Source organism: Capra hircus, chromosome 18, assembly GCF_001704415.2.
Source record: "Capra hircus breed San Clemente chromosome 18, ASM170441v1, whole genome shotgun sequence".
In the NCBI taxonomy this organism is placed as follows: domain Eukaryota; kingdom Metazoa; phylum Chordata; class Mammalia; order Artiodactyla; family Bovidae; genus Capra; species Capra hircus.
In genome coordinates this window covers 36,083,455-36,105,941 of record NC_030825.1, presented here as the reverse complement: position 1 = coordinate 36,105,941, position 22,487 = coordinate 36,083,455, and the positions used below count along the sequence as shown (strand labels likewise).

The following is a 22,487-nucleotide window of genomic DNA, read 5'->3' as shown; positions in this document are numbered from 1 at the left end:
CTGCCCCGCCCCGCCCCACCAAGGAGGCCCCGCCCCGCCCCAAGGTGCGGCAGGTGGGGGTGCGGAGGGCGGGCTGTCAGCACAGCCGCACCTCCTTTTCCAAGAGTTGACCCGCCCAGTTCCACCACCACCCAGCACAGTCCCAGGGAAGGGCCCTGAAAGAACCAGATCAAAGATAGCCTTAGGCACGATCTTTATTCACTTGGACACTGTACAAATATTACAATTTCCTTTTGTTGCAAAAAGTATAAAAATAATCTTTATATAGGAATCCATCCGTTACTGCAAATCTTTCTAAATCTCTGCAAATGGCTCTAAATGAGGGTAAATGAATAAACAAGAGGGGGGCTATAGGGCAGAGGGAGGCTGGGCCAATCCTTAGGGACTCAGCAGCCCAGATTCTTAGCTAGAAATCTCCATTCCTTCCTGTTAGCACCCCCATGTCAACAGGTCCTCAGGGCCAAGGGCCCAGCAGAAGAGGGGGCACAAGAGAAGAAGTCCAGGAGGAGGTTTGTGATCAGGCATGGGGAGAAGTTAAGGAGGCCAGGGGTGTTGCTGGCATGTGCCCATCCCCACCCCAGACTTCCTCCTGGAAGGGGGAAGGCCCGGCAGGTACAGGGCAATGGGAATGGACAAGTGGCCCTGTGAGGGTGATGGAGGGTCCTTGGTTCTGTGCCACTGGGTGGCAGCTGAACCTGAACTCTGGGAGGGCTCAAGGAGGATACCAGGTAGGGTAAGGCCCCCCAAAAGGAGAGGCAAACACTTTGGCTCCACGGTGGAGGGGGCTATGCCTTCTCCGGCTCTCCCAGCACAGAATAGGTGGACTTGCAGGAGCAGGACTTGGGGCCAGAACTGTGCAGTGAGGGAAGGCTGGGGAAGCCGGAAATCTGCGGCTCTCAAGCTGTGGGGGAGTGGGGAGAGGTCCCCAGGCAGCCCCCAGGTCAGACAGTCTGTGTCCCAGCCACAAAGGGCATGCTCCTGTCAGTCAGAGGTTGAGAACAGGCACATCAAAGAGGTCACAGACACCTTCACTCTCATCCAGGTTGTAGATGTAATCGTGGTCTCCAGGAGGCGGAGAAAGGCGGAGGAGGGGTGCAAACACTGCAGAGAACAACAAGCTGAGGCCCCACAGCCGAGGCCCCACCCACGGCCACCCAAACTCTGCCCACATACACTTACCCCCCACCTTGCTGGGCCACCTACCTTCTGAGGACATCAGCTCCTCCAAGAGCTCTGAGCTCATGCATTCTGGGGACAGAGAGAGAGCTCAGTTACATCCTGACTCCCCTCTCTCCACCCACCAAAGTTCATGAAGAGGACCACCAAGCCACCCACCAGGAACTCTGACCCTTTGCCCAGATAACAGGCACAACCAGAAGGTCCTCAGAAGGGTAAGAAAACAGCTCTAAGACCCAATGAGCTGTGCCCCTTACCCCAGCCCCAGGGAGGAACACAGCCCTACCTCGAGTGGGATCAAAGATTTCCGACAGCTCTTTGGGGAGCTCCAAAACTGAAAAACAAGAAAACCATGATCAAGGGCACAGAGGTCCTACTCTAGCCCTTGCTTCCCCAGATCCTATACCACCCACCCAGGGGGTGCCATACAGCTGAGATGTAGGCCCCACATCAGGCCAAGCTGGCACTGTCAGTAAAGATGGCGGCAGTGATCCTGAGTGTTAGGATACATGAGGCCATCCACGGGGAACATCTGGGAGAGAATTCATTTAGCTGATGTGGGGTGGGGAGCAGGAGAAGGAGGGAGCTTGAGTGACACCAGGGTGTCAGATCTGAATTCCTCTGCACCAAAGGCCCACTATTAAGTTATTGGTACAGTGCTTCCAACTCAGCAGTTCAGCAGAAGGACAACACACCCTGCTTTCATTTCTAGGTTCAGAGTGTATACCCTGTCTGATGGAGGATGCCCTGTGTGATGAAAGGATGTCCTGTCCATTCCTGCCCTAGCTAAGCACCTACTTGTGCCAGGCCAAGACCACACCTCAGGTCAGGTCACTTGGTGGAGAGGGACACACTCTTAAGCAGGGAATAGTGCTACAGGGTGATGACGCTGCTACAAAGGTCCAACGAGGACACACGTGGGAAACAGGGAAAAAGCGTTGGAGCCTGGTCAGCAGGGATTTCATTTGCCAGGTTTAGGGGCTCTGGTTTTATCCAGTATACCTTAGGGAGCTGTTAAAAGAATTTTTGTATATAGAGAAAAGCCAGTCAGGGTGTGTTTCAGAATCAGTCAGGGTAAAGACGACAATGTTGAAGAACTTAGGACAGAGGTGGTGGCAGTGATCCTGAGTGTTAGGATACATAAGGCCATCCATGGGGGATGTCTGGGGGAGAATTCATTTAGCTGATGTGGGATGGGGAGCAGAAGGAGAGAGCTTCAGTGACACCAGGGTGTCAGGTCTGGGTGACTAGGGCCAAAGGTCGGGTACACACAGAGATGGAAAAACAAGTTTCAGTTGAGGACACATAGAAATGAAGTGTCCATTGGATGTGCAGAAGGCACATGGACACAGAGGTAAGGTTCAGGCAAAAGACCTAGCAAAGACAAAGGGTGGGACTCACCTACCCAGAACTGGGGCCCTCCACAAGTGTGCCATGGGCCAGAGATCTGGGAAGCCAGATGTAAAAAAATGCCAAGGAGAGGTCAGAAGGAGAAGTCAATTAACAGAGAAGAGCCAAAAGCTGACATTATGGATGCTAAAAAGGGAAAAGAGCATCAACACAGAGAGAGAGGACCAGAGCAAATCACCGAGAAACCCGCTGAAGCTGGCTGGGCAGGGCTGGGTGACTGATCAAGAGCAACACTAGTATGGAATGGGGTGGAGGAGTTACGGCTGGGGTCCTGACTGCTGCAACCTGAAGCTTGATCAGGGAACCAGGATATGGAATAAAATGGAGATGATTTTTTCAAGGAGTCTAAACACAGAGATAATAGGGAAAGCGAGAGAAGGGGACACAGGGGATGAAGTGTCATTTAATGAAAGACTTAGCAGTGCTTGAGGGCCGAGAGAATGAGTCCCGGAAAAAGCAAACACTCAAGTCACAGGATGACGAGGAGACACCAGCCAGATGACACTGTTTCTCCTAAGACACTCACTGCCCCACTTTGGGGCCTGAGGGCCACACCATAGCCCATTCCCTAGGAGAGCGCTCATGCCTTCAGGAGACCTGAGTCCAAGGGGTGGCAGGCAGGGCTTGAGAGAGGACCAGGAAAGGGGACAAAGGGGCACCAGCACCAAGCCAGAGGCCAGGCTCCTCGCCTTGGCTGGCAGAGCTCCAGCTGATGGCAGGGGGCTGGCCAGCTTTGACAGAGGAGATAGGAGAGTTCAGTTCCAAGCCTGATTCTATTGAACTAGGTCTTTTTGAGGCTGGGTTCTCCCTGCTCCCAAGGGTATAAGTACTCACCACCTGTGGGGTCTGCCTTGATGGGCTCAAAGGAGGTAGAAGGATTGGGTCCAGATGAACTGCTGTTGCTGCTGCTGCTGCTGCTGCTGTCCAACAGGGCAGAGGACTGCAGCGGCCGGGTGTCCAGAGCTGCCAGGCCCAGCGGGAGGGAGCTGAGCTCACCACTGTCCTTGCTCTCGGTTCCATGGCCTCCACTCACTGCAACCACATCCCCCAAACCTGGTCACTCAGGGACAGGAAGCAGGATATTGAATCTGGCTATGCTAGAATCCACAGCCAGGATGACTACAGCCCTGTCCTCGGCCCAAGGAGACTTAAGCATGCTCACCCTCCCAAAAAGTAATGTGAAAATTAGTCATTGAAGGAGATGGGGCATGAAGCCCAAAGGAAGGAGACTCACAGATATGACTGCTGCAACCACACTTCAAGAGGGGTGCCAGGGCAAGTGAGACACAGGCAGACCTGGAGGAAAACTGCCACCACTAACGCCCCTTCACACAGTCACAATGTCCCTGTTAAAAGGGCTCATTGGCTGCACCAGCAAAGAGAGGCCAGTGGGGTGGGGGTGGGTGGGTATAACCCCTACAGGGTCTCATTCAACTCTGAGTTATTTCATCTCGTCACACAGAAACATTGCTTCTTGAGTCCCCGAAGTCCCTCATTACCACATACCCCTTGTGTCTCACCTGTAATCTCAGCTGCTGGACCAGCCACCCCCTGGGCCTCGGTGCTGCTGGGGACAGGGTTGGGGGTGGTTGCCTGGGGACTGCTCGGGCGTGAGGCATCCTGGGGCTGGGCCAGGGCAGGCTTGGGCAGAAGCGGAGGGGTAGAGACAGCAGGCGGGCTCTGGAGCAGGTCTTCGGGTGGGGGCACAGGAACCGCCACAGGTGGTGAGCTCCATGCCTCCTTGTTCACCAGAAGCACCTCAATGGGGCCACTTACACTCTTCAGGTGAATCTGGTACTTCTTCTGCCCATTGAGGCCCTGAAGGTGGGGGTGGAGGACAGGTGGAATTGGAAGTAGATTTGGCTCCTGCCTGACCCTGGGCCAGGGCCAGTATCCTCTCCCACCCTGGGCTGCCCGTTCCCCTAGATAACTTCAAACCCTAGGCCTCCCCTTACCTGCCCCACCCGGGACTTATCGGGCTCCACAGCCAGCACCCGCCCTCAATCCACCCCACCCGGCTGGGCTGAGCACCCACCTCTGGGATGGGCACCTCCAGGCTGGTGCCCGACGGGGCCCGGATGGCAAGGAGAGTGTCTCCTAGGATGACAAAGAGGATGGATCAAGGCCCATGGGCTCAATTTGAACTGGGAATGGGGTGCCTATCCCTCAGAACAAGGAAGGAGGTCATAGTCCCGGAGGGGGCGGACAGTAGGCTTCACTCACTCCCTATCGAGGCTGGGGGAGAAAACTAAAGCTTCTTCTCTCCTAAGGACCCAAAGGTCAGTAACCAGAAAATCTGGGTTCAGATATGTGGAGCAAGAGATTAGTGGCCATGGGCACCTCATTCAATTGATGGGGCTGCTCCCTAGGCAAAGATGTTCTGGCCAAGGCCAACAGCTTTTCCCCAGAACCAGCCTGGGAGATGCAAGATGGACGAGGAAGAATTCCTGTACCTACAGTGCAACTAAACTACAGGTTGGAAGTGGGTACCACTGCCCCCTGCACACAAGCATATACAAACAGGCACACACACTTTCTCCCCTCGTATGCTTCTGTCACACCTGAGAAGCCAAACCTAGGGGGCGATGCAGGTGGTGGCTGACCCAGGGACCCAGTCCAGGCTTCCTGTACCCTCTCAGCATGGTGAGCCTCCATAGGGTCCCAGAGATCCTCAAATCTAGGCCTTACCCTGTCTGGATCTTCTTTGAGCAGGCCCCAGGAACCCTCTTAAGAGACGGAAATCTCTCAAGCACCGAGTCCACTGCTCAGGGCTGTGGCTCAGCCCAGTCCCACCCCCATTTCCCCCTACCCAGGCTCTGCTCACCAGCAAAGCATCTGCAGATGTCCTCATGAGTCACGTAGGCCAAGGTGTGGGGGTTAAGGAGAATGGCTGATGCCCTGCCTATGGTGACAGATAACTGACACAGCGAAGACCCAGCTTTGCAGCAGAGGTCTGACATACATGCTCACAAAGAGAAGCCCTGAGGCCTGGGGTCCACATGGGGGAGGGATCACAGGCCAAGACTGTGGGTGGAGAGCCTCCGAGGAGGGAACCGGAGGCTGAAACCTGGCCAGGAGCTGGAGGACCATCCTCCCAAGTGGGACAGAGACTAGGGGACACAGAGCACACCCAGCTGGACTAGAGGGCCCATCGCCCACTCCCCGGGAGCCAGGACCGCCGATAAGAGGATATCAGCTGTTCTGCACGTCCTCTGTGACGTTCCGGATGCTCTGCTGCACCCACACCTTGTGCTGGTCTAGTTCTTGCTCCCGCTGCTGCAGCTCCTCGATCTCTGCCTTGAGCTCAATCAGCTTGTCCGCAATCTCCCGGGTATTGCAGCCAGGACCCACACCCCTGAATCCAGGAAGGAGAGCTAAGAGGGACTGCCTGGCACTCTGGGTCCTACAGCCCCTGTTCTCTCTGCCACCCTCCACCCCACACTCCTGACACTTCTGGGTAGGAGATCCCATTGCCGACCCCGGTGCCCCCACTCACTTCCACTGGATGCTATTCTTGGATTTTTTCTCGATCAACCCGATACCTTCCAGCACGTTAGTAATGTCATATATCCGCCGCTTCTGGCGCACAGCTAGGGTGTCAGCTGCCTGGCAAGGAGAAGAGAATGGAAAATGCTCAGTCCCACTCTCACGGAGGACTCGGTCTGGAGTAGTCTGAAAAGGGGGTGGCCTGAATTCTAGCCCTCCTCCCCAGGCACTACAGCAGCTCAGGACTGTGGGGCGGGAAGAGGCCAGACGAAGCCTGAGCTGATGTTCCGATGCTCTTTTCCCCACACCTGCTGGAAAGGGCCACGAGGACTACCACCCGCAGCCTCAAGCTTGCCACAAAGCTGACATCCGATGAACAGCCTTAGCCGAATGAATGAAACAGCTCCCGGCCTCCCGCTTGTGAGAAGCACATGTATGGCGGCCCGCTCTGAGGGCTCAGCTGGGCCGCCCCGGGGGTTCCCTCTACCGGCTCAGGCCTGGTCCACCATCCCCCTGTCGCCCCTTAGCCCGGGCCGCACCAGCTTGAGGTCAAGCACACCGTCCTTGGCTTCCTGCAGAAGCGACACGAACTTGGTAGTGAGAAGTCCCAAGCTCTTCTCGTGCCGGCTTGGGGTGCCTGGGGGCGGCGGCGCCTGTGGCCCGGCCTCCGCCATCGCGCCCGCCCGCCGCCTCCCCTCAGCCAGGCCAGGCCAGGCCGGCGCCGCCGCCACTTCCGCTTCCGTTCCTGGCTGCTCGGCCGCCGGCGCCAGCCTCGCTACTTCCGCTTCCGCTTCGTTCCCTTCCAGGGAGTCCGTCACAATTCCTCTCAGCAGACATGGCCGAAAAACTTGAGGGACCATCAACAAATGTCCAACCGCCGAAGAGGACGAAAATAACCCGAGGATCCCGGAAGACAGATGTGGTCGAGGAAGCATGTGGAGGAAATCGTTGGGTAGCCTCAGGAGCAGTAAGGAGGAATCACTGGAACCTTCCTGGCTGGCAAACCTGCCCCAACTCCACTAACTGTGCCCCAACCCTCAACTCAGGAGAGGAGACCCTGCTGCCTGATGAACCCAATGTGTTTTCCCAAACCTGCTCCTAAAAGACTGCCCCACTCTCTCGGGATCACCTACCCTCCTTATTCCTGTCCTTCACTTCCTGCCAAACAGCAAGCACTAACTACATCTAGCTTATTCACCTGTCTGCATCCCCACTTTCTTCCCCTGATCCCAGCCTCGCCTTTCTCTTGTCTCCATACTACAGTGCTCAGAGGCCATGGGATTAAAACCACTTTTCAACCAATGCAAACATATTTACCCATGTGTAAATATATGTAAAGCCCTTAGAGCAGTTTCTGGCATGTGGAAGGATTATGTGTTTGCTAGTATCATTTTGTTATTTTTAACACTATCATTTATTATAGTTTATTTTAGGTCAAGTTCTTTGGAAAACAGTCTTTGAGAAAGAGATGTGCCAGCAGGAAGTTTGCTGAGAAGCCACACTTGTAAGGAAATAAGACAGGCCAAACAGGGCAGAGAGGAGAATTAAACTGTGAGGAAGTTAAAATGGAGGGCTCTGTCCTTCTAGGAGCACTGAAACTGGGGTACCCCTTCCAAGGCCTACCTGGCCCTTATACCCTAACACTGACCAAGAGACTCAGATCTGAGACCTCATTAGCCTACATTTCAGGCAGCTAGGGGAATGAGTGTCTTTGTCCTGAAGGGTGGATTTGGGTGGTAGCCAGTGTCCACAGCATTATTACTACCTAGTAGTCAGTTCCATTGGATGAGGGCATGGCAACTCACTCCAGTATTCTTGCCTAGAAAACCCCACGGAGAGAGGAGCCTGATGGGTTCCAGTCCATAGAGTGGCACAGAGACACGACTGAAGCAGCTAAGCAGCAGCACCAGTCCCTTTCATGGCTCCTTTTATCTCCAAGACAAACAAGCTTTCATAGCCCTTCCACCCCTCTGCCATCTCCCGCCACACACCCTCTTCACAATAGCCTATGGTCTCTTGCTCCTCTGCAGAGGCATACCTGCCTCTAAGGGCCTGTCAACACAGTTTTCACACTGTGATGTTGTCTGCATCCATATCAGCACACCTTCCTCTCCACCCAGGTTGGGGCCATCTAGTTCCTGTCTGTGCCCTGAGCATAAGAGGTCCTGCCTAGGCTGCTCCAGACTCATTGATCACAGGGAGGACAGCCCCACCCCTTCCCCCAAGGAAGTGGCGCCCAGCCCTCCCCACTCTGTCCCACGGTGCAGATGCTCTTTCCTGTTGGGAATAAAGTACCAGAGACTCAGCTTCCTTCCTTTCTGCATGTGGCCTTGGAGAGGGCGGGACCTGGAGGGAGGAGGGGGCTCCTGAGGAGGGAGGTGGGACAGAGGCTTCCTTGGGTTGAGGAATTCTGCTGTGGCAGGCTGAGGTGTGGGCCTGTGAGCCAGTGGAGGGAGTATCCAACTCTGCCGAGACGGCCGGGGGAGAGGGCCCTTCTCAAGGCCAAGGCTCTTTGTGGAGGAGGGAGCACTGGACGCCTGGTCAAGCCTGGCGAGCTCCATACCATAGTGTCCTCTGCAGCTCAGAGAGGAGCAGCGCCCAGCGGAGGCTCCCGTCTACCCTGCCCCACTTCCATCTGGGGGGCAAAACCGGGAAACCTCGTCGACGAGGGTATCTCAGGTGCCTCCCCACCTCTCCCACCTCCCTCATTTCCTGAGGGAGCCGGAACCGTCTCCTTCTCAGAGGGGCCTAGATGCACACAGTAGCTCAGAGGAGTGCCCACTTTGCCTGCTCTAACCTGGACCTTTGCCCTCACTCCGCTCCAGCTCCTCCAGCCATGGACTCGGCAGCCAGGGACAAAACGCAGCCAGTACTCCCCACTGGTATGAGCCCTTCTGGGTGGGCCGAGGGAGGGATGGTGGCAAGAAAGATGGGGATGGTGGGTTGGGGTCTGATTGGAGCTCTGTAGGGCGGGGAGAGGAGTGGACCACCCTGGGGGACAGGCTGAGGGGTAGGAAGGGGAGCAGATTAGGCAGCCACTTCCTGCAGGCCTAGCCCAATTGACGCAGCTGCCCAGGCTCTTCCTGCCCAGGGCCTGAGTGGCCGGAGCAGGAGAGGGCGGAGCAGCTGGCCCGGGGTGCAGCACTCAAGTGGGCCTCGGGCATCTTCTACCGGCCAGAGCAGCTGGCCAGGCTGGGCCAGTACCGGAGCCGCGAGGTGCAGCGGACCTGTTCTCTGGAAGCACGCATCAAGGTGGGCATCGGGCAGGAGGCAGGAGTGCCGGGGGCGAGCTGAAGGGCTGGCAAGGCCTCACTGCCTGCCTCCCTCCCACAGTCGGTGGTGCAGTCATACCTGGAGGGTGTGAAGACCGGGGTGTGGCAGCTGGCCCAGGCCCTCGAGGCCGTGCGGGGAGCCCATGAGGCCCTGGGCCAGGCCCATGGGCTGCTCCGGGATATGGCTGAGGCTGCGCAGACCCTAGAACCCCTGCGGGAGCAGGTTGTGCAGCACAAACAACTGCAGGCCCTGTCTCAGCTGCTGCCCCGGCTGCGAGCTGGTGAGTATGCCTGGCCCTCGGCCTCAGCCCTCTGCCAGCCGGTTGACAAGCACCAAGGGGCTTGTCGCTGATCAAGGGACTGGGATGCCAGTGGGAAATTGCATGGAGGGACACATCGGGACCCTTCCAGAGAATAATACAGGCTCCAGATGACGTATGAAGCAGGGTGCCTGTGAGCTCATTCTGGGGTTCCCAAGCATGGGAGGGCTTCCCTGGTAGCTTAGCTGGTAAAGAATCCGTTTATAATGCAGGAGTCCCTGGTTTTATTCCTGGGTCGGGAAGATCCCCTGGAAAAGGGATAGGCTACCCACGCCAGTACTCTTAGGCTTCCCAGGTGGCTCAGTAGTAAAGAATCCACCTGCAACAAGGGAGACCTGGGTTCATTCCCTGAGTTGGGAAGATCCCCTGAAGGAGGGCATGGCAACCCACTCCAGTATTCTTGCCTGGAGAATCCCACTGGACAGAGGAGCCTGGTGGGCTACAGTCCATGGGGTCGCAAAAAGTCAGACATGACTGAGCAACAAAGCACCGTACAAGCATGGAATGTCTGAGTCAGGACTGATACCTGTGGCTCTGCCCAACTTAGCTGTTATATACTGAACTATTTCCCTAACAGGGTGGTCAAATAGCCACTGGCATGACTCCCTCCGCCAAGTTTCTCTCTTCCTTCTGTTTCATCAGCTCAAGGGTTTACACCCTAACCACCATGTAGGCCCTTCCCTGGGTCTTTTCAGGCTGGCCAGTGCTCTACTGTACTGATCATTAAATCTTTTACACATCACCCCAGCCCCAGGGCATCAACATCCACTGCTGTACCCACTGCACAGGTGGAAAGGTTTAGACTCAAGGCTGTCTCTTCTCTCTGATTAGTGCCAGCTGCAGTGGCCCACACACAGACCCTGATTGATGCCCAGCGGCTCTTGGAAGCCTATGTGAGCCTTCGGGAACTGGAGCAGCTGCAAGAGGAGACGTGTGCACCTCTTGGGGGCCTGGAGTTGCCAGTCTTCGAGGGGCTGGGCCCTCTGGCTGAGGCTCTGGGCCAGGCTGTGGAGGCGGCCGCAGGGGCTGCAGGGCAGCTGGCCCGGGAGGACCCAGCCTTGCTGGTGGCTGCTGTGCGTGTGGCCGAGGTGGATGCTGGGCGCACCACCTCCCTGGAGCAGGCTCCACGGGACTGGCGGCAGCGCTGTCTGCGTGCACTACAGCAGGGCTTGGAGCGGGTCCACTTCGGGACATCTCTGCAACCTGGGCCTGGGGCACTAGCAAAGTGGCTGGAGGCTCTGCGAGTGGCTCTGCCAGCCGAGTTGGCCATGGCTGAGGCTCTGGTAGCACCCTGCTGCCCACCACACTACAAAGTTGTCCAGTTGTGGGCCCACACCCTGCATGACGGCCTGCGGCGCTGCCTGCAGCAACGCCTGGAAGGGCCTGAGTTGGAAGAAGCCGACACCTTCACCCTGCTGCACTGGGCGCTGCATGTGTACCAGGGGTCAGTGTCTCTGGGGCAGTAGGGAATGGGGACATCAAAGGCTGGGGGCTCCGTGTAACACTGGGCAACCCATCTCCAGGCCAGAAATGATGGGGAGCCTGGAGTTGGGGCCTGAAGCTGATGTGTCTGATCTGGAGCCCCTCCTGACCCTGGAAAACATTGAGCAGTTGGAGGCAACATTTGTGGCCAAAGTCCAGGTGAGTAGTTGGAGCCCAGGTTCAGAGCAGTTCTGCCGCCACCTGTGGGCCTGTATTTGTGGAGTCATGTATCTACCCATCTCTAGCAGTGTCAGTGCCCTGCTACATCCTGCTGCTCCTTGCCCCCCTTCCCCAGGCAAAGGTGGCCCAGTGGCTGCAGAAGGCACTGGATGGGGAGGTAGTTGAGTGGGGCCGCGAGCAGGAACCCGACACAGACCTGTCTGGCTTCTACCACTCGCCATTGCCAGCCATCGTGCTGCAGGTGGGTGAAAAGTGGCGAGACCTGGGGGCAGCCCTCACAGGGAAAGGGAAGGAGGGCAGGACCAGGACCCCGCTAATGGCTGCCCATCCCTACCTGTAGATCCTGGAAGAGAACATTCGTGTGACCAGAATGGTCAGTGTGTCACTGCAGCAGCGGATGCATGGCATGGCACTATCAGAACTGAGCACCTTCCTGAGGAGGTCTGACCCACTCCCAACTCCTGGCCCTGCTCCTGGGCAGCCCTAAGGGGTTCTGAGTGATCAGACACACCCATGGGAAAGGACTCCTTCAAAACAGGGCCTTGGGTATCTTGGAGGTGGGGCCAGAGTACTAAGGACTGGGGTTGTACCAGAGTGACAGCAGGTACCAGAGCCACCTCTGCTCATTGCAGCTTCAGCGATGCTCTGATCCGATTCTCCCGAGACCATTTTGGCGGGAAAGCAGTGGTCCCTCATTACGTGCCCTACCTACTGGCCACCCTCAACCACCAGTTAGCACTCAGGTACCAGGATGTGCCCACAGAACGCCACCTCCACTAACCCCTGACTGAACATCTATTCAGTATCGATCTAGCCTACACTGGGCCTTTAGGAATTTTAGACTCACGTAACCCTGGGATTCCAATCCTAGTTCTCCTAATTACTAGCTCTGTGACCTTGGGCCAGTTATCTAATCTCTCTGAATTTTGCTTCTGTTGTCGATAGTATATGGGTAATAATGGACCTTCTGAGACTCACGTGAGATTATAGATATAAAGTACCTACCACAGTACCTGGCACAGAGTGTCAATTATTCATTCTTTCAACAAATATTTATCAAGGCCCTATTCTGTGCCAGGTAATGTCTAGCGTTATCTCTGTGAATATAACAAAAATATTCCCTTCCTCTTGGGTCTTATGTTCTCTGGGGTGTGGGCAAGAGAGGACAAACAAGTTAATGATGATTTTGACTCCCTCCTGACTGGGATTAACTCTCTCCTCTTACCGAAACAAACTGAAAGACATAACTTGCTCAAGATCATACCGCGAATTAGAGGTAGGACCAGGTGGCATGTGTGCCTTCTAACTCGCTGAGCCCACCACTTCGGCCTCAGCTGTGTCCACACTTTCAGAAGTGCAGGGAGCTGCCCTTCTTGTCCCCTCAGGCGACACACTTGTGCCACTAGGTGGCGCCCGAGTGGCTAGACAGCAGAGGTCCTCTCGGGCCTTGGCCTTGGTCCTGAAGCCATCCTTTTGGTCGGTCCAGCTCCTCCGTATCCGTCCTGCAGCCCGAATGGGTGGTTCCCGGAGTCTTGGCTCCGGTGGAGGCAGAGCTGGACAAGTTGCAGAAGAGGATCTGTCGCCTGGTGTTGGAGGCGCTGCTGGCGGAGCTACAGGTGAGGCTTCAGGAGGAGACGGGGTTGGGAGGAGGAGATACAGGGAATGCATGGGGGCCTCTGCTGGGGAATGCTGGGTCTGAATCGTCCCTCCAGCTACGTCTCTGAACTCCGTTCCTAGCCCCTATTCGCGGCTCTGCCCTCGCGCCGCTGGCTCTCAAGCCCAGAGCTGCTGGATGACGTGTGCGAGAGGACGGCGCGATTCTGCCAGAACTTTCGGCACGTGCGGAATCCCGCGGTCCAGGTGCATCTGCGGGGAAAGGCTGGCGGGGGGCGGGGGTTATCAAAGCGCCCATACGAAAAACATCCTGGACCCTTTTGATCGCGATCCCCACAGCTGTTGCTGGTCGAGGCGGAACGTACGGTGGTGCTGCAGTACCTAAGTGCGCTGATGCAAGGCCGCCTAGTCTGCCGCGGTGCTGACGAGAGGACCCAGGCGGCCGAGCGCCTGCAGCACGATGCGGCCCAGCTTCAGGAGCTTTTCCTCGGTTTGGTGAGAATTCGCTGGGCGAGCGGATGGGCGGGAGTCTTAGTGATTCGATAGGGATCGAGGATTGGAGAAAGACCAACCCCTGCGTGCTCAGGGCCTGGAGGAGAGCGTTCAGTGTGTGCCAGTGCTGCTTGCATTGAAGGAGCTGCTGAACCTCCGCGACCCCACGCTACTTGGCCTCGAGGTGGCAGGCTTGCGGCAACAGTTTCCCGACGTGAGGTGCGAAGACCGGCCGGGAAGGGAGGAGACCCAGGAGGGGCTGGGCGGGGCTAACACACCCCTAACTCCACAGCGAGGATCACGTCTCCGCCCTCCTGGACCTGCGCGGAGACGTGTCCCGAGAGCAGCGCCTGGCCGCACTCAGCTCTCTGCGGGCCGGCCCGCAGCCCTCGCCCCCAGCTGGTCACCGAGCACTTTTCAGCCTCGTGCCAACACCTGCACCCTCGGTGGCCTCCTGCTTCCCCTCAGGGTCCTGTGCCTGACTCCTGACTGCCCGCAGAATAAAGTCACGTCCCCGTACGCCTGAATTGTACGTGTTGGCGAAGGGTGGATGAAATAAAAGTGCCCACGAAGGGCAGGGGGTCCAAGTGCAGTGACACACCTAAGGTATCCTGGTTCCAGTTCTGATATATGGCTGCGCCCCACCTATCCCGGTACCAGACCTGTATGTGGGCTGCTTTCCCAAGTACGGGGACTTCCACAGTGTGCAGGCTACACCCTTACGTGTGCGCGCACCCGCAGAGAGCTCGCGTCTCCTACGCCAGAAGTCAGTCAACTGAGGCAGAGGGGGCGGGCTTAAGACAACACCCCACCCAGGGGCGTGACCCGATGGCGGACACCACCCCCCGGCTCTGCCTGGCCCCACCCCAAGCCGTGTCCTCGGGCTCTTGCGGCAGCAGAGATTGACGCGAATCCGCGCTCCTTCTTCTGAGCGTGCGCGCGCCCGAGCCCGTGCGTCACCAGCGTCGGCTCCCGCGGGCTGGGCAGCCGGCGGCCTGTGTTGCGGAGCGGGAACAGCGGCGGCGAGAAGAGGATTGAACAGGTGGGGGCGCGGCACGCGGGTGTAATCCCCCCACCCCCACAAGGCCGAAAAGGCGTTCGACGGGACCCCTCCTCATCTACCTGGGAACCCCGCTCCATTGTCCACTGGCCCCGCCCTCCATTGGGCACACCCTTTGCCCCAGCCCCTGCCACTTATTGGCTGTAGGTCACGCCCCTCCTCGATTTCCTAGTACCCATTGGCTCCTCTTCAATGTTATCTTCTCTTGGAGTTTCTTACTGGCGCAGACCACACCCTCTTATATATCACCAGACTCCGCCTTCAGTCTGGGCTCCTCCCACAACCATCTTTCATTCATTCTGCATCTAGTGCTGGGTACTTTGGTCATGGGGGTGAATGAGACCCGTCCCTGCCCTCAGGGAGTTCAGGGGATGATGTGGGGGGACACGGACCTGGGCTCCAACAATTACAGCCTAGGGTGGTAAAGAAGCCGCTTGGGCACTGGGAGCCTCTAAGACGCTGGGAAGGCTTCCCAGAGGAGGTGAGGCCTAAACCCTGTCCTGAAGAATGGTTAGGAGTTTGTTACAGGGAGACATTGGGAGGGCATTCTTGGCAAAAGGACCTGAGACATGAAAAAAACAGGCATATCCTGGTAATTCCAAAGAGGTAGGTCAAATGAAAGAAGGGGAGATAAAGAGGACTGGTACAAGTAAGAGGCCTGGAGAGCAGTGAGGAATCCAGAAAAGTGTATGGTTAGCTGAGGGAAAGGAAGCCTGAGCCTGAAATCATCCAGCAGCTTGTCACTAGGCAGAATGCTGGGAGGAGGGGAGAAGGGATCAGAACTAGCTGGGGAAGCCATGTGCAGGGAGGGAATGATTCCAGTTCTGAGAAGGACAAGGGCTCTTGGTTTCATTCCTTTACTGAACAACTGTTCTGGGGACACAGCTGTGAACACTTAGGAGAAAACAGACAATAGTCACATATACTGTACTTCAGATGGTGATGACTGCATTGGAGGACAATATTGTAGGGAAGGCGAGGTTCTGGTGGAGAGGGTTTAGAGGAGGTTTACTGTCTTATAGAGGGTGTGTTGGGAAGGCTTTTCTAACAAGATATTTGTACAGAAATCTGAGGAAAGTGAGAGTGACCCCTGCTGTTATATGAGGGGAAAGCGTTCCAGACACGGACATTTTCAGTTTGAGATGCCTGTTATACATTCAAGTAAACATGTTGAATTGAGAACTGACAACATAGTTTGAGGGGCTTCCCTGTGTTTCAGATGGTAAAGAATCTGCCTGCAATGCGGGAGACCTGGGTTGGGAAAATCCCTGGTGAAGGGAATGGCAACCCACTCCATATCCAGTATTCTTGCCTGGAGAATTCCGTGGACATAGGAGCCTGGTGGGTTACAGTTCATAGGGTTGCAAAGAGTTGAATATAGCTGAGCAACTTACACACAGAGAACACTAGTCTGAAGTTTATGAAAGAAGTTTGGGCTGACATATTTAAAACCATGAGAGTGGATGAGATCACCCAGGGAGAGAGCATAAATGGAGAAGAGAAGTTTTCAAGTTCTGGACATTAGAGTTTTTTTTTTTTTTTTTCCCAGGGGAGGGGCGGGTAAGGAAGGATTTATTGTAGCAAGTTAGGAGAACAGCGGGATCTTTCCCAAAGCAGTGTCTCTCCACATTATGGTGTTAAGAGGTCAGAAAGACAGGGATGACCAGCAAGGAAGACAAGAACAAGCAGCTAGTGAGATGGGAAAACTATGTCCCAGTGTATTCAAGAACCAAGTGGAAGATGTGGCCAAGCTGAGATGAAGTCATTAACTTTGTCAAGTTCTACTGATCAACATGAAGATCATTGGTGACCTTGGTCAGGTCAGTCTGATAGAGAGCAGGGGCCAGAAGTCCCTATTGAAGTGAAATTTAAGACAGAACAGGAAAGAAGGAACTAGATAAAGATTGAGTATAGACGACTTGGAGTGTTGTATTACCCTGAGAAGCAGCTGGAGGGAAATGCAGTGAAGCTATGGGGTCAAGTGAGGGTTTTGTTTTTTAAGATGGAGAAATAACAGCATGTGTTTATACTGACGGGAAGAATCCAGCAGAATGGAAGAGACTGATGATGTAGGAGATGTAGGAAAAAGGAGAGATGCTGGAATTATGTCCCTGAACAGACAGGAGGGTTCCGAGGATGGAGCCTTTGGTCAGTCTCTGGGGAGAGACTGGGTTAGACTGAGCCCTGGTACAGAGTTGGGGTAACCTTCCTGACACTGGCCTTGGATGACCACTAGGAAGATGGCTCTGATAGGAGACACCCAGGGATTGGCTTGGATTGGCTGAACTTTCCCTCTGCTTACAAAAAGCTGGTTCTAATTTAGATTTGAACAGATGGCCCAGAGGGAAGAGAGCATTCCAGGTGGAGGGACTAGCATAAGCATGGGGCAGGTAGGCCCAATGGGCTGGAGGAAGTGGATGGAGCTGGGTGGGAGGGGCGGAGTGAGACTGAGAAAATGCCAGAGGTAGAAGGCAGATAGAAGGTAGTGAGACCCCCTCACCTTTCATCCTGGCAGCTGAGGCTACACTGTACCAAATTCCCAGTCTGGGTGGGCTCTGAGCACAGGGATTAGAATCATGAGTGGAGGGCTTAGGCCTTACTCTCAGAAGCTCATGGGCTAAGGGGATTTGAGGAACCACCATCTACGTGGATGTATGAGACTTCCTCCTGCTTTCCCCCAGTCCAGGGAATGGACTAACTAGGGTGGAGGTGAGGGGGCACAGGGCCTGCTGGCCCTGAGGCCATACCCACTCATTGCTGGCCTCCACAGCCTTCCTGTGTCTCCAGAAGTCGACGGTGTGGGGAGCTGGAGTGACCCAGCCGGATGTGCCCTCCAGGACAGAATGGTGCTGGACTCAGGTGCTCAGGTGTATGAGCAGGCACCCCCCAGCCCGCCAGCCAGCCCCTCCTCCTTGGCCCATAGGCCGGGGCCCTCAGACCGAAATGGGACAGCGCTGTTCCCCTGGCCTCAGTCCCTGGCCCTGCCCCTGGCTCTGTCTGTCCCCTCAGCCCTGCGGCCCCGGGCGGAGAGGCAGCCTTTCTCAGAGCTGCACTTGGGCCGCCGTGGACACATGCGGCGCAGCGAGAGCACCTACACCGTGAACAGTACTGGCCGGCGGGGGGGCAGCACCCAGAGTCGGGCCCCGCCTGGACGGGGACGGGACCCAGGTAGGGGCACCCTGCGGCCTGCAGCCTCCCTGCCTCATATCGCTAAGGCTCGAAAGGAGGCAGGCCACGGTGCCAGCAAGAGCCCCTGCATGTTGGTGGCTCTGCGGCCAACCAATATGGACCGCGAGCGGGACAAGTTCTTCCAGTCCCATTACACCTACAACCCACAGTTCGAGTACCAGGAACCCATGCCCACGGCTGTGCTGGAGAAATACTGTGAGGCCTCTGGACAGTTCATTCATCAGGTCAGTGACGACTGCCCGCCTCACCCCAGCCCGGACCACCTGAGCGGTCCAGCCTGACCTGCTGCTGCGGCCCTCTGTGCAGGCAGTTGGCATCATCGAGGCTGTCCTGGAGAAGTTTGGGACCTATGAACACTTCGAGGCTGCAACGGGGGGCCAGCTGCTGACCAAGTGCCAGATCTGGTCCATTGTGCGCAGATACATGCAGAAGGAGGGCTGCGTCGGGGAGGTGAGCTCACGCTGTCAGTGATACCCCTTTTCCACCCACTTCCAACCACACTGCCAGACTGGGCAGTGCCAGGCCCAGCTCTGTTCTGGTGGAGCTAGTGACCCCAGGCCAGCCCTGCTCCCGTCCCTGCCCCAGTCAGGTGGGAGCTGGCTCCAAGCAGAGGTGGGGCAGGGTGGGTATTGTGGCCAAGTGTCAGGCCTGGCTCCCCTGTGGCATCAGCAGGTCCACCTCCCCATTGGCCCCCGGGGATGGTGGCCATGACGTGCGTCTCTGCCACCCACAGGTAGTGGTGCAGCTGAGTGAGGACCTGCTGTCCCAGGCAGTGATGATGGTGGAGAACAGCCGACCAACATTGGCCATCAACCTGACTGGAGCCCGCCAGTACTGGTTGGAGGGCATGCTGCGGCACGAGATAGGTCAGGGTGTGGTAGGTGGGTGGGCTGGGATGAGAGGGGGCTGGGACATGGGGGCGGGGCAGTGAGGGGTCCCAGTAATTCCACCCCCTCTCATTTTTCCCCTTCCCTTCACCAGCAGCCACCTCCTCCCTCAGGCTCACAGAGGTACGCCAGAACATGCCAGCCCACTGTTTGGGCTCACCCTCATTTCCTGTTTCTTTTGGGTATCTTTTCCTCCCTCAGCTTCTTCTCTGATTTCCCTTGTCCGTGGTTCAAGACTGCTGAGGCCCAGACAGGCCAGAGGGAGAACCCTAAGGGCCCCACTAGTCTAGCCACAGTACAGGCCTTCCACGGTGGATGCAAGTTCAGATTCTGGGAAGGGAACTGGCTGAAGACACAGATGGATTTAGGAAGGGACTGGCCAGGCTGGAAAGGCAGGCATAGGACACGAATTACTATTCTTTCATGTCTGTCACTCCTCGTCAAGAATCGTGTTGCTCTGGGCAAAAGGGTTTTTGCTGAATATGTCAGCATGAGATGGGCATGCAAGGGTATGGGACTGGCCTCTCTAGGGGGCTTCGGGAGGTGGGGTGGGGGAGCAGTATTAGTTTGGGAGAATTGTGTGTGTGTAGTCCTGGACGGGTGGGGGAGGATTCATGTGTGTGAACCTCTGGATCCTTGGGTGTGAGTTTACCTGAAGATGGTCTTGATGATGCCTTAGGTTGGGTGAGTATGGGTGTGGGGTGGAGAGGCTTGTGTGAGAGCCTGATTTTAGGGACATAAAGCTATGTGAGTCACCGGCTAGAGGTCCAGCCAGGCAGAGTAGGGCCAGGCAGGAAGACCCCCTGGATGCTCAGCCCAGCCTCTTCTTTGCCCTCCCCACAGGTACCCACTACCTTCGGGGCGTGAACAACGCACGACAGCCATGGCACAGCGCCGAGGGCCGGCAGCAGTACGGGCTGCGGCCAGCAAACCCCACGGAGGAGGGCCTGGCCAGCCTGCACAGTGTGCTCTTCCGCAAGCAGCCCTTCCTGTGGCGCGCGGCACTGCTCTACTATACGATACATCGTGCCGCCCGCATGTCCTTTCGCCAGCTCTTCCAGGACCTGGCGCGCTACGTGCAGGATGCCGATGTGCGCTGGGAGTACTGCGTGCGTGCCAAGCGCGGCCAGACTGACACCTCGCTGCCTGGTGGGCACCAGTCCTGGGGGGTTGGCGGGGGAGTGCCTCGATCTGGGGCGGGAAGGTGAGGGTGGGGCTTTGGACCTAGGGCTCACGGCCCTCTTTGCCCACAGGCTGCTTCAGCAAGGACCAGGTATACCTGGATGGCATCCTGCGCATTCTGCGGCATCGCCAGACCATCGACTTCCCGCTGCTGACCTCGCTGGGCAAGGTGAGGGGCCACAGGGCCTTCAGAGGTCCCAGCCAGCTCTCCCCCTCACTGCCGTATTCCCTGAGCCTCTGGTTGGAACTCCACTGAGGACTGGGTGCCAGGCCTCTCATGGGGGGAGCGTGGGTGGAGTGAGCACAGGCGATGAGGTGACAGTCTGGCAGCCAGTATAGGTGCTTTTTCTAGCCCACAGGTGTGTGTGTAGACACTGCTAAGGAAGTGAGCATTCCAGGCCAGGAGAGCAGTCAGGAAGGCCTGCAGAAGCAAGCTGGAGAAACAGCCAGGGATCAAGCCCTTGGCACTGGGTATTTGTGCCAAACTGAGGAAGTTGAACTTCATCCAAAGCAGTGGGGAATCCAAGGAGCTTCAAGCGAAGGGTGGCACAGATGTTGGCTTTAGAAGGCTCTGTGTGTCATATGGGAGGAGAGGCCGATGGAAGGGAGTGCAAGGGGAAGCGGAGAAGGCAATGGCAACCCACTCCAGCACTTTTGCCTTGAAAATCCCATGGGCAGAGGAGCCTGGTAGGCTGCAGTCCATGGGGTCGCTACTAGTCGGACATGACTGAGCGACTTCCCTTTTACTTTGCACTTTCATGCATTGGAGAAGGAAATGGCAACCCACTCCAGTGTTCTTGCCTGGAGAATCCCAGGGACGGAGGAGCCTGGTGGGCTGCTGTTTGTGAGGTCACACAGAGTCAGACACGACTGAAGCGACTTAGCAGCAGCAGCAGCAGCAAGGGGAAGAGGAGGCCTTTCTCATCTCTTCTGCAGCATTGATGGTGGTCTGGCATAACCCCGCAGTGGCCATGCAGATGGAGAAGGAGCAAGCTGGAGAGATCTTCAGAGAGTGGAATCTTTTCAACTCAGTGGCCACTCTGAGTGGGAGGGTGACATATTCTAAGTCCCCACCCTGGAATCTGACCTAGGGACTGTGAGAAGGGTCGGGCTGCATAAGCTGGCACCCAGGAAGGCTGGCTATGAGGCGTCTAAGGCACCTGGTATCCAGGGAAAGGTGTTTGGAAGGCAGTTAGATACCCAGATTTGGAGATGAAGGGGGGAAGCTGGACTGGATACAGGAGTGGGGTTGAAGCACATAGATCTTAGAAGAAGATTTTGAGAAAAAGAGCAAACACCCAGGATGGAGCCACAGGGTACAGAATGTGGGGAATGAATCAGAAGGGAAGTGGGAGGGGTTCTGGGAGCAAAGGGCTATGGGCTATTGGAAGAGAGCTGGGACCAGCTGCCTGAAAACCAGGGGACCCTGCACTGAGGCCCAGCTTTCTCCCTGCAGGTTTCCTATGAGGATGTGGATCACCTCCGGCCCCACGGGGTGCTGGACAACACCCGGGTGCCCCACTTCATGCAGGACTTAGCACGCTACCGGCAGCAGCTGGAACACATCATGACCACCAACCGGCTGGATGAGGCAGAGCTGGGCCGCCTGCTGCCTGACTGATACTGGTTGAGGGCTCCGGATCGGCCCCCAGAACATGAAGCTGGTTGCTCTGTGCTTCCACAGCCTGGGTGTTTCTTGGGGCCTGGGGAGGGCAGAAGCATTTCAGGAGGGAGGAGCGGCAACAGCAGAGAATTTGTGCTAGCCTCCCTGGACCCCAAGGGCCAACAGCAGCATGTCAGGCAAACTAAGTCTGCCCTCCTGTCTCCAGCTGTCTGTTGAGCCAAGGAAGAGCCTGAGGGTGGGAGGGAAGCTGAGCATGGATGGGCATTGAGGGGGGGGGCGGGGTGGGAGTAGAAACTTGTTCTTGCATGAGATGGCTTTGGGTGTCTGCGTACTCCAGTCTTTTCGTCCCCCACCTGGCCCCTTGGTGCTCCTTCAGCTTTCACGCTGTCTACCTCTCACTGGGTCCTGGTGGGGATCTCCCTTCTCCTGGGGTGACTGCCTGAGCCTGCTGTCCGGCTTTCACACCGACTCAAGGAGCAGGGATCCTGGTAGTAGAGACCCAGCTGGGCTGGGGTGTGCTTTCCAGCATTTTGCCTCTCCCATCGTCATTGTGTGTATTCCCTATTTCTGTGCTGTGTGTCCTGGGCTTCTGAAAGTTCGATGGAGGGAACAGGGCTCCTCTGAAAGGCACTGACTGTTCCTAGCCCCACCGATACACACCCCCGCCCTTCCTCACATATACATAGGCCTGTGAGTCAAGCCGAGAGCTCCCCTGGCCTTGCCCTCAACCCCTGCACTGGCCTCTGCTGTCCCTGTCTTTGCCCACACCCTCGCAGCTGGTCTCTGGCAGAGGTTGGCATAGGCGGGCAGCATCCACAATCAAGCCTGAGGGGCAGGCCCCCAGTGGTTCCAAGTTCTGAGCCTCTCCTCAACCAGGAGAGGTGCCAAGATGATTGTTGCTTCTAGTTTCACCTCAGACTCAGCTGTGTGAGGTTGACCCAGGCCTGCTTCCACCCTTGGCCTTAGTTTTTCCATTTGAAAACTTGGAAACACAGCTGGAAAGTCCTTATTCCTTTAGTCATTGAATATGTATAGAGCGCCTTCTGTGTACCAGTTAACTGGTCAGAATCCTCACTGAGTCCCAGTCCTGAGAGAAGCCAATTAAAACAATTA

At 56.6% G+C, this 22,487-nt stretch overlaps 3 protein-coding genes across 15 annotated transcripts; 2 read left to right on the top strand and 1 right to left on the bottom strand.

The window, feature by feature from the left end:
• E2F4 (E2F transcription factor 4) lies at positions 177–6,807 on the bottom strand. 2 transcript variants are annotated; one of them, XM_013971256.2, is made up of 10 exons: positions 6,612–6,807; positions 6,083–6,192; positions 5,780–5,941; positions 5,411–5,454; positions 4,622–4,683; positions 4,107–4,404; positions 3,421–3,639; positions 1,463–1,510; positions 1,204–1,248; positions 177–1,101 (listed from the first exon to the last, which is right to left on the bottom strand). In XM_013971256.2, exons 1-10 carry the CDS (start codon positions 6,744–6,746, stop codon positions 986–988), a joined length of 1,239 nt encoding a protein of 412 aa, XP_013826710.1. In that variant the 5' UTR covers positions 6,747–6,807; the 3' UTR covers positions 177–985. The 2 variants fall into 2 exon arrangements, with proteins under 2 accessions (XP_013826710.1, XP_005692510.2); XM_005692453.3 differs by having other exon boundaries at positions 3,421–3,618.
• EXOC3L1 (exocyst complex component 3 like 1) lies at positions 8,457–14,041 on the top strand. 12 transcript variants are annotated; one of them, XM_018062127.1, is made up of 14 exons: positions 8,481–8,742; positions 8,898–8,954; positions 9,164–9,324; positions 9,406–9,625; positions 10,496–11,108; positions 11,188–11,305; positions 11,442–11,567; positions 11,667–11,767; positions 11,959–12,069; positions 12,813–12,942; positions 13,064–13,186; positions 13,280–13,435; positions 13,527–13,651; positions 13,725–14,041. In XM_018062127.1, the coding sequence occupies exons 2-14, from the start codon at positions 8,909–8,911 to the stop codon at positions 13,912–13,914; spliced, it is 2,220 nt and encodes a 739-aa protein (XP_017917616.1). In that variant the 5' UTR covers positions 8,481–8,742; positions 8,898–8,908; the 3' UTR covers positions 13,915–14,041. The 12 variants fall into 12 exon arrangements, with proteins under 12 accessions (XP_017917611.1, XP_017917615.1, XP_017917610.1 ...); XM_018062122.1 differs by having other exon boundaries at positions 8,457–8,742; positions 13,527–13,959; XM_018062126.1 differs by having other exon boundaries at positions 8,457–8,751; positions 9,251–9,324; positions 13,527–13,959.
• On the top strand, positions 13,997–21,422 carry KIAA0895L (KIAA0895 like). The gene is made up of 7 exons (XM_018062128.1): positions 13,997–14,474; positions 17,263–17,905; positions 17,988–18,131; positions 18,415–18,547; positions 19,412–19,717; positions 19,822–19,919; positions 21,207–21,422. The coding sequence occupies exons 2-7, from the start codon at positions 17,336–17,338 to the stop codon at positions 21,369–21,371; spliced, it is 1,416 nt and encodes a 471-aa protein (XP_017917617.1). The 5' UTR covers positions 13,997–14,474; positions 17,263–17,335; the 3' UTR covers positions 21,372–21,422.